At 37.3% G+C, this 17371-nt stretch overlaps 1 protein-coding gene across 1 annotated transcript in view; it reads left to right on the top strand.

Moving 5' to 3' along the window:
- The first annotated feature begins 2024 nt into the window (after positions 1-2024).
- Positions 2025-17371, top strand: part of KIF6 (kinesin family member 6) — a 157830-nt gene continuing 142483 nt past the window's right edge. The window contains 3 exon segments of the mRNA XM_040612049.1: positions 2025-2090; positions 2963-3072; positions 6167-6241. Coding sequence (XP_040467983.1) covers positions 2025-2090; positions 2963-3072; positions 6167-6241 — 251 coding nt within the window.

Raw genomic sequence — 17371 nt, 5'->3', positions numbered from 1 at the left:
TCATGAAGCTCAACAAGGCCAAGTGCAAGGTCCTGCACATGGGTTGGAGCAATCCCAAGCACAAATACAGGCTGGGCAAAGAATGGATGGAGAGCAGCCCTGAGGAGAAGGATTTGGAGGAGCTGGTGGATTAGAAGCTCAACATGACCCAGCAATGTGCACTGGCAGCCCAGAAAGCCAACTCTGTTCTGGGCTGCATCAAAAGAAGCATGGCCAGCAAGCTGAGGGAGGTGATTCTCCCTCTCTGCTCTGCTCTTGTGAGACCCCATCTGGAACACCGTGTCCAGCTCTGGGGCCTCCAACATAAGAAAGAAGTGGACATGTTGGAACGAGTCCAGAGGAGGGCCACAAAGATGCTCAGAAAGCTGAAGCACCTCTCCTTTGAAGACAGGCTGAAAGAGTTGAGGGTTTTCAGCCTGGAGAAGAGAAAGCTCCGGGCCCTAAAGAAGGGCTACAAGAAAGTTGGAGGGACTTTTTACAAAAGCATGCAGTGATAGGACAAGGGGGAATGGCTTTGAACTAAAAGAGGGTAGATTTACATTAAATATTAGGAGGAAATTCTTTACTGTGAGACTGGAGAGACACTGGAACCAGTTGCCCAGAGAAGCTGTGGAAGCCCCATTCCTGGAAGTGTTCAAGGCCCAGGTAGGATGGGGCTTTGAGCAACCTGGTCTAGTGGACGCTATCCCTGCCTGTATCAGGTGGGTTGGAACTAGACAGTCTTTATGGTCCCTTCAAAGTCAAACCATTCTGATTCTCAATTCTTTGATTTCTATGGGGTCTTCTTCCCTCTTGGCTGCAGTTATTCCACCTCACACTTCCTTCCTGTTTAGTCGCATCACACATCACATTAGTAACCTCTAACATCACATTCAGCAACCCCATCCCTACTGACAAGGGACAACATTTTTTTACAGTTTGAGAAATGCTGAGAAGATACTAGTTATTCCATTATCCTATTCCAATGTCCTGTTTTTCCTTCACCCTCTAATCATCAAGTAATATTTTCCATTTGTTTTCATTTTTACCCTTTTGACTTTTGCACTCAACTTTAGTCGGTGATTAGTCCTTTTCCATTTCATTCCCTGAAGGCTCACTACTTATGCCTCATATGCTTTCTGAGACAGTTATTTGTTCAGTTGGGACAGAAAACCTTTCCCCTACTGTTTTTCTTATTTAGGATACAAGTTCAACATACTTTTACCATATCTGAGTTAAAGAAATTTCTACCCTCTTCTTTAAACAAGTCCCTGATTTTCCACTTAATTTAAATTAGTGGACTTGTAATCACTGTAATTTAATCTTTACCACTATGTCTCACCAAAACTAAGGCCAACATTCTGTCATGTTGTTTGTGTGACTTTCTGGTAACCACTTCATAAAATAACAGAGTTGTACTATTACTTGTGTATAAGTTTAGCTCTCCTAACAAGACAACAAACTGTTTCTCGCTAGCAGGTTTTTCAGTACCGTTTTGATATAAAAATTTTAAAAATTGATGTCTTCATTGCGTGTAATCTAGGTATTTTCCCACAATTTCTGTTCCTCATGTTTCAACTGGTTAACAACAGACATTCCTCATCAATCAAGTGGCTTTACATGGATGGTTTCAGCCATAGGAGGGCTGTGTGGCCACACAGGTAACATACAGTCCCACAGACCTGGCAGGGAATTTCAGGTGTGCTTGCAGGAGAGAGGTAAACACCGCACCTCTCAGGTGGGCAGTGTTTACAAGCTCCTTTTACTCACAGCCATGACACTTTGGCCTCGGGGAAAAAAAGCTGGTGGGGAATTGCCATTAAGGGCTAAACAGGCAGTGACCGGTCACAGAGGGAGCCCCGTTGCTCCCTCCTCCTCTAAGCCCTGCCGAAGCCTCTCAAGGGCGTGAGGGCGCTGAGGGGAGCGGGACGCACCTCACACGGGCGCGCGCGCTCGCCTTTTCCCGCCCGCCGCCGTGCAGGCTGGGTAGCGTGCCCTGGTTACCGTTGCTAGCCGCCGGCCGCCCAGCGCTGTGGCGGGCAGCGATGGTGCAGGAAGCCGTCCGGGTGTACGCGCGGGTGAAGCCACTGGGCAGGCGGCAGCAGGCGGGGGTAGGATGGGGACCGGCTGCGGACCGCTGCTGCGCTGCCGCGGGGTGCAGCGGGGCGAGCCAGAGGGCGTCCGGTGAGGCCGCCTGAGGGCGGGAAGCGGCGGGCACCGGGCGGGCACCCTCTGCAAGGTGCCCTGCCGCGCCCGCAGGCCTGTGAGAGCTGCGGGGTTTGCCCGGGGCCGGGAGCGGAGGGCCGCAGCCCTGTGCTGCTCTCCGAAGCCTTAGGAAGTTAGTAACACCAAGAAGTACAGCAGCTTAGCCTGGAGCTATTGGGGGAGGGGGAGAGGAACTGCTTTCCTGCCTAGTTGTTACAGGAAGGCTCCAGGAAAAACGTTTGGTGCTGGTCACTGGCGGTTCGGTGCTGTTCCGAACATTGGAGGGGAACGTGTGGCTCCCAGTCTTCAGCTGCCTTTGCAAGAAATAATAAAGATAATGGAAGTGTTCCTCAGAAACCGTGCATTTAGGTCTCCATCGTCTTCTCTTTTTAAACCAGCCTGACTCATTCTGCCATAGTTTTTCCTGATAATGTCCTTCCAGGCGTTTTGGAGGGTGTTGCTCCAGGGGCTGTGCTTTGTTTTTAATAACAGCTCAGATAGTAACATGGTTTAGTAAGCAAAGCCTGTGAAATTGACTATGTTTCTGTTCCAAATCTTACTGTAGTGTTCCTGTGGCAACAAACAGGATAACATTAATCTGTGCTTGTTTTCTTTGTTGTATAATAGCTGAAGGAAGTTTTGCTCACATGCTGAGTGAAATTTCTAAGAAGTTTTTCTTTAGGCAGTTACAGGTGCTAAGCTTACACGTGTGTTCTATACTTAAGGGCTATGCTGTTCTGGTAAAATTATTTTGTTAATACATGTCCATGCTTATTAGATTTATTCAGTTCACAACGATGAGGAATCTCTGTCCAGTCTGGAGATTGTCGTGCCACACGATTTAGCAGACGGGTTCGTCAATAATAAAAGGGAGAGCTACAAGTTCAAGTAAGTAAAAGCCTTATCCTTACAGTGATTGATATCGCTATGTGTAAGCCTATTCTTAAAATTAAGGTTTGGTATAATTAGGTTTATTTTTATATAACTCCCTTAACACAAGGAATACTTCAGCATATTATGCTCCTCGCTTGAACAAGTTTGATAGCATTTGCTAAAGTTGTGGAGGTTTTGCCTATCCATTGCAAGTAATTATACATTTTTAAGTGTTATCTCAAAGATTGCATCTTCATTTATCAGTTCTTCCATTTTTACAGTTTATTTTGAATTTTTGAATTTGCATGTGAAGATTGAATGCAGGACTGTGTGTTCTCTTGTGATATAATGAGTTGGCATAGGCTAGCTAAAGATGTCTCGATGTGAAGCACTCTGTTTAGAAACTGTGTTTCAGACATAACCAAAACACGGTAAAGAAAACCAGAGATTGTTGAAAGAAAAAAACCCATGGTTGTAGAACATAAATATTTTCTAGAAACCAAAAGTAAGTACCAGCAATATGAGTCAAATATTTTTATCTTTTAAACAGAAAATTTGGAGGCATACTTTACAGTTTTGATGATGAAGAAAGCTAGATGTCTAAACACCTCTAACGACAAGGCTGAGGTTGTCTTTTTCCAAGTGGAATACTTTTTATTTTTTATAATACCAGATCAAGTGAATTTGTTGCTCTATGTTATTCAAAAAGAGATCTCCAGACAAACATCGGCAGCTCAGACTGATGTCATTTTACGTTGGCTAAGGAAATATTTTCTGCTTGGGAAGAGAGGAGTTGCCCTCTCTGACTAGATGAATATGTGAAACTAGCTTAGGTGGCAGATGCCAAAGCTAGCTATAATTATTTCTGATATTTTTTTCTGATTTTCTAATTTATTAAAAAGTCTGTAGAGATGGATTTTGAGAATCATGCCTTGTTATCCTTAAGACAATGCAAAAATAATGCTATGGAGTAAGAATTTCTGTTTTCCCCCGTAAAACTCATGCTTTCACGCACTGTCTATCCTGGTCACCTCAAACATTCTTTTTTGTTCTTACTCTTTTATATGGGAATCAAACACAATTTTTTTTAATTACTTGACTGATAAAGCATTAGCAGATAGAATATATGTGTCTATATTTTGTGTATTGCTGTGTTCCCTTGTACTCTATGGTGCCTTTCTATATACCACGTGAATTTCTGTGTGAGAATATGGTTCCAGATAGGACAGACAACACAGCAGGGCACAAGCAGTCCAGGAGGTTTCCAGAGTGTAAGGATGACAACTTTCTAATATAAGATTAAAAAGCTTATATCTGCTGCACCTCATAGTTGTAAACATGGAAAAACTGATCAGGGATATTAAACATGGGGCTTGCTTTGGCTGTGGTGGCCATGAAATAATGAAATTCAGGATACTGAGAGAAGGGAGCAAACCAAAAAGGAAGATCATAACCCTGGACTTCAGGAGAGCAAGCTCTGGCCTGTTCAGGGACCGGCTTGAAAGAATTCCATGACACAGCCCTGGAGAGAAGTCCAGGAGAACTAGCTGATTTTCAAGGATCACCTCCTCCAAACTCAAGAATCATCAGATTGCCATCCAGATGAACAGGAAATGATGCAAAGGCAGCAGGAGGCCTGCATGGATAAGGAAGCAGCTTCTGACTAAATGCAAAAATAAAAAGGAAGTTTACAAGAGATGGGAGTGGCATTAGGTGTCCCAGGAAGGCTGTCTGAGGTATGGCATCGGGAAAGCCTAGATAAGTGCACAGTGAGGGGTGTTTCAAATGAGCTGAGCTTCTAGGATCAGAGGGTTGTCATCAGGTACAAAGTGCAGCTGGAGGCCAGTCATTAGTGTAGTCAATAGTGGGACCCAGTACTGTTTAGCATTAATGACCTCTGTGATAGGACCAAGTAAAGCTTCAGCAAGTTCACAGATGATATGAAACTGGGAGGGGTGATTGATGCACCAGATAGTTGTGCTGCTATTTAGGGGGACATCAAGAGGTTGGAGAAATGGGCAAATAGGAATTTCATGAAGTTCATCAAAGGGAAATGCCAAGTCCTCCTGCTGGTGTGGAATAACCAGACAGGCTCAGGGCTGACTGAAAGCAGGTTTGCAGCAGGCAAACAGCCTCTGGGCTGCATTAGGAGTTGATCCTTCCCCTCTAGTCACCCTGGAGTTCTGTGTCCAGTTCTGGGCTCCAGTGAAGGGATACAAAGATGATTAAAGGACTGGAGCATCTGATGTGAATAGAGGCTGAGAGACCTCAGACTGTTTATCCTGGAGAAGGCTTAAGGGGATCTTATCAACGTGTATATAAACACCTTATAGGGAGAAGGCAATAAAGAAGACAGAGCCAGATGCGTGTCAGTGGTCCACAGCGATGGGACAAGAGTCAATGGGCACAAACTGAAATGCAGGAAATATTAAAAAAAAAAAACCAAAACTTTTTGTACTGAGGGGTGATCAAATACTGGAACAGGTTTCCCACAGAGGTTGTGGAGCCTCCATGTGTGAAGGTATTCAAAACCTGACTGAACAGACCCCTGCTCTAGCTGACACTCATTTGAGCAGGGGGACTGGAGCAGATGGCCCCTTCCAACCTCAGGTATGCTATGATTCTGTAAGACAACTGAAGATATTTTACATAGGAAATGACAAAACTTAGATTGAATTAAATGTCTCCTTGTGACTTACAGTAACTGTGCAGCAGAATGAAGGAAGTAGTTATGAAATAATGTGAGCCTGGCTGTACTGGTGGGATGCTGTATTTGCTTATAGTGTAATCTATTTATCCAGGTTTCAGTGCGGTGCTAGTTACAAACACTGATTCTCTTGATAGATTTAAAATACGGTTTATTTTTTTCTAAGCCACATCATTTTATCAGAGGATTTTATTGTACAGATCTTGTCAAAGCAGCACTGTGTACAGCCTATTTATGTACAATAGCACAACAGCATGCTGTGGTTAAGACTACAGGGAAAACATTGTACTAAGTTATGTAAGCCTAATGATGTAAACATTGACTATTACAAACAAACAAAACTGTATGAATCAAGTAGTGTTTTAAGATTCTAAGCAATTATTATTTGCTTAATATTTTCAGATTTCAGAAAATTTTTGATCAAGAGGCAAAACAAGATGTGGTTTTTGACAGCATTGCCAAACCAGTAGCAGAATGGTACGTTGTTGATCCTGCAAGTAATCGGGGTAACACAGGGTCAAAAATAGCTTTCATTGTACTACTTGGAGGAGAGCTGGCAAGTGTTTGTCTCATTGCCATAAAAGTGAATTGATGTTTTAATTTTCTAAAGACTGACATGTTTGAATCTAGGAGATATGCAATAAACTCCTGAGAATTTTATGTATGGTAAGCTTCCATTTTTAACTCCTAAAATAACACTGCTACTGTTGCCTTTTTTCTTTCATAGGCATAGAAATCCATGTTTAATTTGTTTTTTGTCTATACTATAAGCTCACTTCATTGCCTTAGGAAAGTATTCCCTATATTGTTCCGTGAAGGGGTAAACCTAATGAAAATCTTATTCCCCCCCGTTTAGTTTTCATTACGTTAAGGACACTCTTGAATTAATACCTGTGGAGATATTCTCAAATTTTGCTCTTGTTATTTTTGTCTTAATGTGCAAGGCAGATATTTTGGCACTGTTTTTGTTTTTCTCCTCCATATAATAATCAAACAATGCTCATGTTTTAAAGTTTGCAAAGGCAAGCATTTAAGACCGACGTAGAAGCACTCTTCGTTCATTGTGTGGACTGAATGCCACTCTGAACCAGGTGGATTTTCCAATACGCCATTCTCTTTGCTCAGTTTATGCCCACATTGCTGAAGTTAGTACTGGTTTTAGTGGGGGAGAAAATCCTGCACTGGAGGAAGTAGAATTTCTTCATACTGTTTGTTTGTTTATCAAACTTACTGCTCAGAATCCAAATTTGTAGCAAGTTGAGAAGTATTACTTTAGCTACCAACTTCTTTCTCATTCATTGTCTGACCCATCTGTTGATTTAAGCTATGATTCTGCAAGTTATTCTTAGGTCTATTGCACTGTCATGTGTTCTGTACTGTAGGAAAACAGACATCCTCAGCTGGATACGTAGTCCTTCTCAAACTGTTACTTGGAAGTAAAAATATAGCTAGCTCTTCAGAATTTTGTTTTCTTGATTATTTTTCCCCTCTCTATTTTCTTCTTAAAAGTCCCACATAAAGCAGGACAATAATTGACAGTGAAATTGAAGACCAGGTGAATTTGAAATTTCACTAGAATAAGTTAAATATGCTTATAAATTTTTTGTTATATTCTTCTTTCACCCAGAAGGGATTTCTTTGCTTGTCTGACTTTATAACATATAACTTCAGGTTAATTCATTTACTTAACTTTAAATATTTCTGGGTTTAATGGTAACTGCAGAAAAAGTTCTTTATCTTATTTGACTGTGCTTGGAAAGAGAAGGGTTAAAATCTCATTGTTACGTACTATGGATTGAACTATCCTCAACAAGAACTTGGAGCATCAAAGCTAACTAGCAACAGACTGACTGATATTTTTCTTTTCCTTTGGAGTGTTTTGCTAGAATACAGAAATTTTTTTGAGTTGAATAATTCACCTATACAGTGCTATAGTGAACAGGAATTTATATTGTTTTCCTTTACTTCAGTGTTGGCTGATAAAAGATTTTTATAAATTGATTTGCTTCATGACATAGACTTAAGTTTTTTGATTTTTAGTTATTTTTAAGTGCTTGAAAGTGCTGAAATGCTGTTAAATTCAGTGGTGTTTAGGCATACAGTTATCTCCAAATAGCTGAGTCCTTAATGTTAAAATCAATTTATAAAATCATTCTTAACTGAATCAAGACTATTTTGACTCTGAGTGTTTGTGTTAAATGTCAATTAGAATATAAGCTTTGTGTTGTTACTGATAATACTGAAGGATAATTTTGCTTGTGTTTTTATATCAGAGTAGCCAATACCTGAAGTATGTTCCTGTGTCTCATCCTCTTCCTTGATTTTTATGTTTTCTTAGGTAAAACATGTATTTCAAAATGTCTTCATAGTCATGAGGTTCCTTGGCTAAAGGAGTCCTGAACTGTACCTGAAACGTATTTCATTCTATAGTTAATGACTCAGTTTTCCTTTCCATTGTGGGAATTAGGGAATAAGAATTGCCCTGTTACTCTGGAAGACCACAGTTTTTCCTAGCAAAGTGTTCTTTTGTTTCTTTTTAAGTCAACATTCTATTGCAAGGGAAAACTTGAAAATGTACTCAGTTCTGTTGTTGGAGTCACTTTACTAAGGGAATGGTTTTTGTCTATGTATTGCCAGGGGAAGGAAAGTAGCAGCAAAGTATCAATGAAATAGTTCAGTAACATTTTGAGGCTCTTTGCCATGCATACTTACAGTCATGACAAAATTCAGTTACAAACTTGAATGCTCAGAAGAAAAATCTTGGACATTGTTTAAACTAAAAACAACAATGCAATGTCGTTTTAAAACCAAAAACAATGCAATGTTCAGGATTCTAAAATATTTCCAGTTTTTTCTTGGATGGGTGGGAATTGGAGGCAACTTTTTGGTTGTTGTTTTTTTTTTTTTTTTCTTTTTAAGTGTGCTTTCTTTGATGTTGGGCCACTACTTTTTCCCTCTTTAAGTCCAGTTAAATTGTAATCTTGCCTGTGGTTTCAGAGGCACCAGACTTTAATTTTCTTCTTCAGTCAGAAGTGCCAGCCTCTGCAAAACATTATAACCATGTGATTTGCTTTTTTTTATTACGTTTTGTTAATGCTTAAGCCATCTCTTACATGGTTTCTTTTTGTCATTTCTTTGTGCTTTATGCTTTTCCTTTTAAATATATATTCTTGTGATTTTTTTCTGTGCAAAGCCAACTTGATCTTTAAGAAGCAACACTAAACTAACTCTATCAAAAATTACAGAAAATAAATAGCATCCATCTCTTACAGTTTGTTAACAATTAAGCATTGTTTTAGTCTAACAACAGAACAAGGTTACTCTTATAATGCTTCAAATATTAGTGTTATGATGATGAATGCAATTAGAAATTAAGAGTAGAAAATGTTAGTGTTTTGGATGAGTTTTGTTTTCAATTCTAATATGGCCAGTGTTTTGTCTATGAAAATGTAATACTGAAAATATTTTATCTTCAGAAGTATCATGCAAATAAGAAACAGCTCAGCTGTTTATAAACCTAATGGCAATGACTTAACATTTTTTTTGAAAGATCTCGTAGTCTTCACGTTAGTACTCTTACTGCTGCAGATTTTAGTTTCTTCTGGTGTGCTGTGTTTATCCTAAGAATTAACATCTGTAATACAGAAAGTACTTCACTCTTTTCTGGTTTTTTTTTTCTGCTGCTTACTCTTACAGAAAATGTGGTCAAAATATTTGTATGAACAATTATCCATTCTGACCTGGTTATGTTTGTGACAGTGTGGGAAGTAGTGGCTTGGCTCACCTGCAGGCAACCTCACATCACAGCTGCATTATTACTAATGTGGTGATTTGGGCACAATTTTGTGACTTGGGCACAAAAGACCTGTGGAATCTATATATAGTAAAAGGACACATTTTTTTTGGATGTCAGCCTTAAACAACTGTAGCTTAAAATTTACCCTAAATTGAGAAATTAGAGCAGTAATGCTAGCAGTTATTCCTGGAAGTGAGTACAATTATGACATAATAAAAAGTGAGAGCTTCATTAATGTTTCATTTTAAGTTACTGTTAGTAGTTCATGTTTATTTTGACTTAGATTGCACAGTTTAGAGTTGTTCAAGAAGGCTGCTTATTATAGGTTACAGTTTGATAGCTTTGGTTCAGAGTACCTTTGTGTCACCTTCTGCACTGCTTCTGGTGAAATTCTAAATATATTTACAGTTTTTAGTTAAAATAAGAAATTGTGTTACAACTTATTCTTTTAGGAAAGCCCTTTTGAAATTTCTAAGGAAACCTGCTTGCACTAAGCTCTCAAGGAAAAGTTACATGCAATTTGGAAATTGGTGGTGTTTTTTGAAAGATGAGGCATTTTGAGATTAGATTTGTTTCATAAATCTGGCAAAGGCATAACAAAAAAAGTCATACTGAGATGATTTATTTTATTTAACATAAACTTTAATCTGAGCTCCAAATGATAGAAGATACCTAAATACTGAGTCTCTGTAAAGACAAATCTTTCCTGAAAACTTATCTTCCAGATCCTGCAAATGACATTTTTCCTTCTTTTAATCTTAAATATCATGTCTGAGGGCTGTTTTTTCTAGGATTGAGTTGATTATTTTTATTTTTAATAAAATAACTGTAAATTGAGGTTTTCAGAGATAGAAAGAAGGAAAGTAAGGGACATGGGTAAAATATTTCAGATTAACAAGACCTGAGATGAGGAGAGGGCTGACTGTTTCCCATGATCAAAGATACTGGTGTGTTTTCTGCTTTTTTCATTAGTCTGGTATTTTAACAGTTATTGAATATTTGTTCTAACCACACGCATTTGTTACCATCATTTTAAATGATGGTGTCAGAACTCAAATCAAAATAATAATATGAAGCTGAAATAATCTAACAAAGTCTAAGTAATTAATTTTTAAAGCTGAAATCTGTTTCTTGTTTCCAGGTTTTTCTCTTATCTACATATACACAGAGAATTTAGTCCTTACTTAATAAGGCCTCTTTTCTAGATATGTTTTATTTATGCTTATTATAAACTTCGTAAAACCACTTACTTTGAACTTTTTCATTTAAAAAAAAAAAATATTAAAAATTACATATGTCTTCAATGTATCTATTTAAATGATCTTTAATCCTTTTGAAGATTGGGAACTATGTCTTGCAATAGGAATTAAGTGTCAGAACAAGCAAATCTTTCTGCCTAGACTTTATACTCATTGTTGCTGTGATGGCTTTTGGTGTTCAGGATAAGTTTCATTTACCAATTGCTGGAACAAGATTTCCACATTGTCTGTAATACCTGCCAATGTAAAAAACTTGAGAATAAGGTTCTATTTCTCTGTCCTTTTCATAATGAAGTTTGGAGTAACACAAAAGGAATCGGAGCACTCTGACTTCCCTGAGAGAGACTGTCATTGGTGGTTATAAAACTGATGCATTGAGACCAGTCTGAAGCAGAGCAGGATTTGTAGCAGTTTGTAGCATGTTCTCAGGGATTGTTAAGGACTATTTACTTTCTCTTGCTGATGATTCTATGTGAATTATGCCTACTGCCAACAAATTAGGATAATTAGGTCAGAGGAATCTCTGCAGGTCATCTGGTCCAATCTCCTGAGCAAAGCAGGTCTAGCTTCAAGATCAGGTTGCTCAGGCCCTTGTCCAGTAGAGAACTGAAAATATCCAAAGATGGGGATCCCGCAACACATCTGGGCACCTGTTTCAGGGCTTAACTACTCTCATCATGAAGAACATTTTCCTTGTACCCTCTTGGAATTTCCCTTCTTGCAACTTATGTTCACTGCCTCTTGTCCTACCACTGTAAGCCTCTGAGAAGAGTTTGAGTCCATCTCTGTAACGATCCATTGCATAATGGCAGGTGGTAATTAGGTACATGCATAGCTTTCTCTTCTCCAGGTTCACAGAAAACACCTCCCTTGGCTTCTCTTTGTGTGTAACGTGCTGCAGTCCAAACCAGCTTGGCTCTGTTAGGCTCACTCCAGTTTCTCTGTAGCATGCTGCTTCTGCTGGGGATTTCAAAACTGGATACAGAACTCAGAGGAGAGTTTGATTTTTGTTGATTTTTTTTTTTTTTTTTTTTTTGCCAATTCTGATGGTAACTTCTGCTTGTTCTGTTTGACTCAGCAAAACTGGTGTAGCAGCAGAGGAAGCGGAATTCTTCATTACACGTAGGCACAAGCCTCCCTGAAGTCATGTTAACAATGAACACAGAAGCAAAAGAAAATTTCTGTGTCCTTAAACTTTAAATAGAACAAATGATCTTCACTGGAAATTAAAACAAAATGTAGCCAGAAAAACCAACCACAAAACAACCTCAGTCTGCTTCCAACCTCTGTCTACTGTCACTGGGCTTTATACCACTATTTATATTATCTCAGATACTCAAGGACGATGTACTGAATGATTTTTTAAACTGTAGTAACTAACCATAAATAGTCTAGCTCTCAGTTGAGGAATTTCTCACTTGAGGAATGTTAAGCAGTTGTAAACATAATGTTATCTATCAATTAAAAAGGAATTGCTTGCATGAGTTATGCTTCTGTATCACACTCTATATTTAGGAATTAGACATCTTTCAGGCATGAGGCAAGTCAGCTGAGTGACTGAAAATGCCAGCACATAACTCTGTAACAGTCATTTATTTAAATAGAAATCTAAAATGATTTTTAAAGAAAAAGTTAATTTCTCACTATGCACACTTTTAAATTGCCACTAATTATGAATAAATTAGAAAGTGCAAGTTAACTGGTAATTGAGTAAGAAAATTTGAGGGGGAAAAAACAGATGGCATTGCTCTCCTTTAACTACATTCATATGTGAGTCCATACTAGAAATAATTGTCCTACGCCTGATAATTTATACAAAGTTGTAGTGACACCTTTTGCTTAGCAAGTTTGTGAGGGAAGAGGCAGGGTCTTTCTAATGTAACCAAAACACCAGTAACCCACCAAAGCCCTGAGCCTAGTCCTGTTTTACCCCAGTTATACTAGAGAGTCTAATAAAAGATGCTACCTCTCTCTAAATAGCTGGGTTTACTTCTACTTTTAGACCATCATAGTTGCAGCTATACTGTTAACAGCATTTCTTTATTCTTCATCAGTGTTACTGGCTAAATCTTTACATGTAATGACAATTTCATATTAACAGGTTTTTGTCTCTGGACTGTGAGGATCTTTTTTATGACTGTCTTACAACTGGTAAGGGAATTTTTGAAATATTGAACCCTTGCTATTTCAATCAAGCATTTAATTTTTTTTCCATCAGTTTCTCAAAGTCTAAAGGGCAGAAGAGAAAGCATGTTAGAATTCATTTTTTATAAAGCCAAAACTTATTTTCCTGAACAAACGTCATTACATAAGCTTATATACTTATTACATGACAGTACTTCGGTTATTAAACAGTTTTAAGGTTGTACTGAAAGTGGAATAATCAAGAAACATTTACTTCAGCTTGCAGCTTGCTTTATTATGTCTCTTCTCTGAAACAAGAGAAGTATTAGGAGTATTCCAAGTTAATCAGAAAAAAATGGTTTGTAGAATGTATGTTGGGAGTTCATAAAGTATTAGAAGTACTTTAGAAGTACTTTTGATACATGCAGGCATGTTTAAAAACTATAGTGTGTTTAAGCATTTACACCAGCAAAAAATCTGCATCAAATTGTCCCAAACTTTGGATCACACCTAAAACTCAGTGAAATTATTTTAAAGGTGGTCATTGACTTAAATAGGCTTTGGTTCATGGTCTTAGTTAATGGGACTTTGCAAGTGGAGAACTCTCAGTGTGTTTTCTAAACCTCTGGTGGGTTAGTTTTTGCGCTTTTTTTTGGTTTTTTTTGTTTTTAAATATTCTGAACAGGAAAATACTGAAAGTATTGCAATTTCTGTCTCAAAGATTGTCATTTGGGAGATTTCTTGGTAGTCTGTGCCATAGCTTGGAGGTAAAACTTGAACATTTTTGGTTTATCCCAACACATCATGATAAATTATGTTGCTGTCACAATATATGGTTAGATCTATATAGCAGTGTGATCAAGTTAATCTCCTTAGTTGTGTGCTCAAACTATTTGTTGCTTGGAAAAGGTATACTTTCAATTCTATGCAATCTAGAGGACATGGTCTATATTTTCTTTGTGTTTAAAAAATGTTGTTCTTTAGGTTTGTAAGGTCAAGTACAAGCTGTTGTATTTCTAAAAACCATCAATATTTTTTGAGTGCTTAAGCAGAAAAGAAGCATTCAGTTCTTTGAGTAAAATGTGAGAACAGATCTAACCTTTTTCTGTGTTAAAATCTTCTTTAATTTGGCATATAATTAGATTAGAATTTATACTGCAGAATAAAAGGATAAAGAGGATTTAGGACTGTAATAAAATGATACTTATTAATGGATTGGGCTTGTTTGCCTGCAATTAATGTTGTTATTTCATTAAAACTGATATTAGCTATTGTTAAAATTTTCTTGTTGGTTTATGACTATTTCCTTCTTCTTTTCTCTGTGTGTATTTTCCTCCTCTGCCTTATTCCACTAAGGGAAACCTTTGTTGTATAATTTCAGGTTGTTTAATGATACAAACTTTAGTAAACAGACCTGCTTATTACATAAACACTTGTGAATGTATTCAGAATACTTAGCAGGTAACCATGATGTTTTCTCACCAATATCTTGCTTTTAATTGACTTTTCTTACTGTGATTAAAAAAACCAAGACTAACATTTATCATCCAACGCACCTTTAGTTACAGCAAACATATGTAAATATAGCCACAAGGGTTTGCATGGTTCAATTTCAAATTAATATATCCAGCAAACATTACATTTTTTTTTATGTACAGCTTTGTGATATGTGAGTCTTCATATGGTTTGATGAGATGTATTTTTACCGAAACACAAAAATATACAATTTAAAAATATGTATTGACACAATTATTAATTATGCTACAAAATCTGGGAAATCCTAATATTGTGGCTTAATAAGTTAAATCTAAAATATTAAGATTTGATTTGTTATGTACAAAGGTTCAGGCCAATGACACTTGTCCATATTCAATGAATCTTGTTCACAGGTACAAAGTCCAACAACTCAGATTTACTGCTCATGCACATGACAACTCTGGTTTTTCTTCTACACATTTAAGTTGGTCCGTATTTTCCAGATAGGAATACGGCATACCTGGTTGTAAAGTAATAGAAGCAAAGCTGAAACAACAAATTATTTGTTGGAAACTGACTTTTTGTATATATTTTTCTGTATTTCTTTGGTTTAAAGCTAGCCCTTAATATTTTTGTAGGTAAAATTGATATGTATTTTACTATGTAAAGATTGCTTTATGTGGCTTGTGATGAATATTACTTTCTCTTCTTTTTATAAAAGCTAAGCCTGTCACAATATATTATACATATATGCCTGCATGTTATAGTGTGTAAGGAAAATGAAGTCTCTGAATTTCCTAATGCTGTGAAACAAATGTACAAATGCAGACAAGTTTTAGTCATATTTTAAAACCTTATTTTTCTCTGTAGTAGACTTGACTGAGCTTGGTATTATTAAAAAAAAAAAAAAGCAGCCTTCCAGGAACTCTGACAATCATAATAGGAGTAACTTTGCTAAGATATACTGGAGACAGATTTCTTCAGCAACATTTTAGCTAATCTGTCTGGAAGTAGTCCGTGAACTTCTGAGCAGGGAGCTATACAACATTGCATAAGTTCATGAAAAATCGTTTCAGCAAAGCTTCTCCTTGGATTATATGTCTTTGATGTGTTTTGTTTGAAGCAGTAAAGAGAAAATTTGTTCAACAAAGTGTCTCCTTAAGCATGCCAAAACTCAGCTTCCTGGGAGAAAAAAAAATAAATGCAAGCTTCTGGATATTCTGATAACACTGATGATGGAACATGACTGAAAATATCCCTTTAGTGTATGATTTTTATGTATGTAGATTTTAAAGTCTTTACAAGACTGCCGTCAATAACCATGTCAGCCTGTGTACTTTCAAATGCTAAGTTTAACAAAGGTTTGGGATTTTAGTTCAGACAATCTGAAGAGCAAAGATGCAGATTTTGGCTGGGTGAACTGCAATCTTGCAAAGTAGATTTTGCAGAATTGGCAGAAAAGACTTGCTGATTCTCTACCACATTTCCCAGTAGAGAATCAGTTCCACTACTGTTGGGGACAGCTTTAACTTGCAGACTTAATTTGCATCTTCAAGGATTGTTTTGCTGGATGCTGTTTAGAAAATATTCTCTTTTTGTCATCTTGTAATTGGTATTTTCAACTTTTTTAGGTACCTATTGCAATTACTTTTTTGTGATGAAAGGGAGAATGCACAGATTTTCTACTCACTATACTAACTCATAGCATCTGAGAGATGCTTCATGTTGACAAGGGTATTTCTGCAGTGTAGATTACTGTTTGTTTTTTTTTTTTAATAGCAGTTTGCGAATGGCTAAAGGCTTATGAAGCTTTATATGTTTTCAGTCTCCTAAAGAGATTGTGCATCTTAGGTTGAAAACAGTACGTACGTACCTTAAACTTCCTGAGTATTGAGTAAATAGATATTGGTTTGATTTATTGATTAGGTGCTCGTCACTGGTCCACCTACATATACTGTTACCGTTTCAGTGTAAAATGCCTTGGGACAATGAACTAAAATTACATTGATTAAGTTTGGTATTTATTTTTGACTTGAAAATCCTAAAACTGGAAAAAGAGCAAAGTATGCATAGCAAGTATTTGCTATGATAAGAGTTTCTCCACAAGCCTTGCTGCTAAAAAATCCTGTATTCCCATTGATTCCAAGAGAATTTCCTTAAAAGAAGTGTAAATTAGTAACATCAGGCATGGATTTTATGACATAATCCATGTAGACTTTATCACATACAGACCTTCAAAACTGATATTGACTAATATTCAGAATATTATATCCAGACTGATGGTTACACATCTTCAGTTTTGAAATTTGTCTGTCATAAGCATATATGTGTACACATATAAGCTCTAGTTCTGTTGCGTTTAATTCTTTGTGAACAAGCTGATACAGTAGGGACTTTTCTTTTTTGGTGTGTCTTCTGATTTACTCTTTTCAGGAGGTAAGATCATAGTCTTCAGCTTGCTTCTAAGCCAAAGGAGCTCCATCAGTCCTGCTTGAACTCCTAGTCCCTCGTCTCTTATAAAGGTGGTTTTGTTAGAAAGGGAATTTATTCTCCATCCTGTCTTCGTGGGGTTGTGCTTCACTCTTTGAAGGCTTTGCCACCAGTTTCGCTGGCGTTATTGGTGGTCTTCTTCCCTTACAGGCTTCCTTAGCATCTCAAGCAGGCTTTTCTTAAATAGGCTTGGTTGTTAGTTTTAATACACTCTGAATGAAATGAGTGCTGTAAATATGGAAAGGATGCAATTATATATGCATGTATGTATAATTATATATAAAAAAGATTGCCTGGATTTTAAAGTGGAATTCAACTGTGGAATCATGACTAGCACTTTCATAATGCATCTATGCAATGCAATGTTAATATTACCTGTAATTACATTGGACTCTGGGAATACATTATTGCCACTTATATGTTCACATTTTCTGAACTTTCAGTGTTTTCTGGAAAAGCGTT

This window comes from Falco naumanni, chromosome 12 (assembly GCF_017639655.2).
Source record: "Falco naumanni isolate bFalNau1 chromosome 12, bFalNau1.pat, whole genome shotgun sequence".
Taxonomy (NCBI): domain Eukaryota; kingdom Metazoa; phylum Chordata; class Aves; order Falconiformes; family Falconidae; genus Falco; species Falco naumanni.
This window is presented reverse-complemented; position numbering and strand designations above follow the sequence as displayed.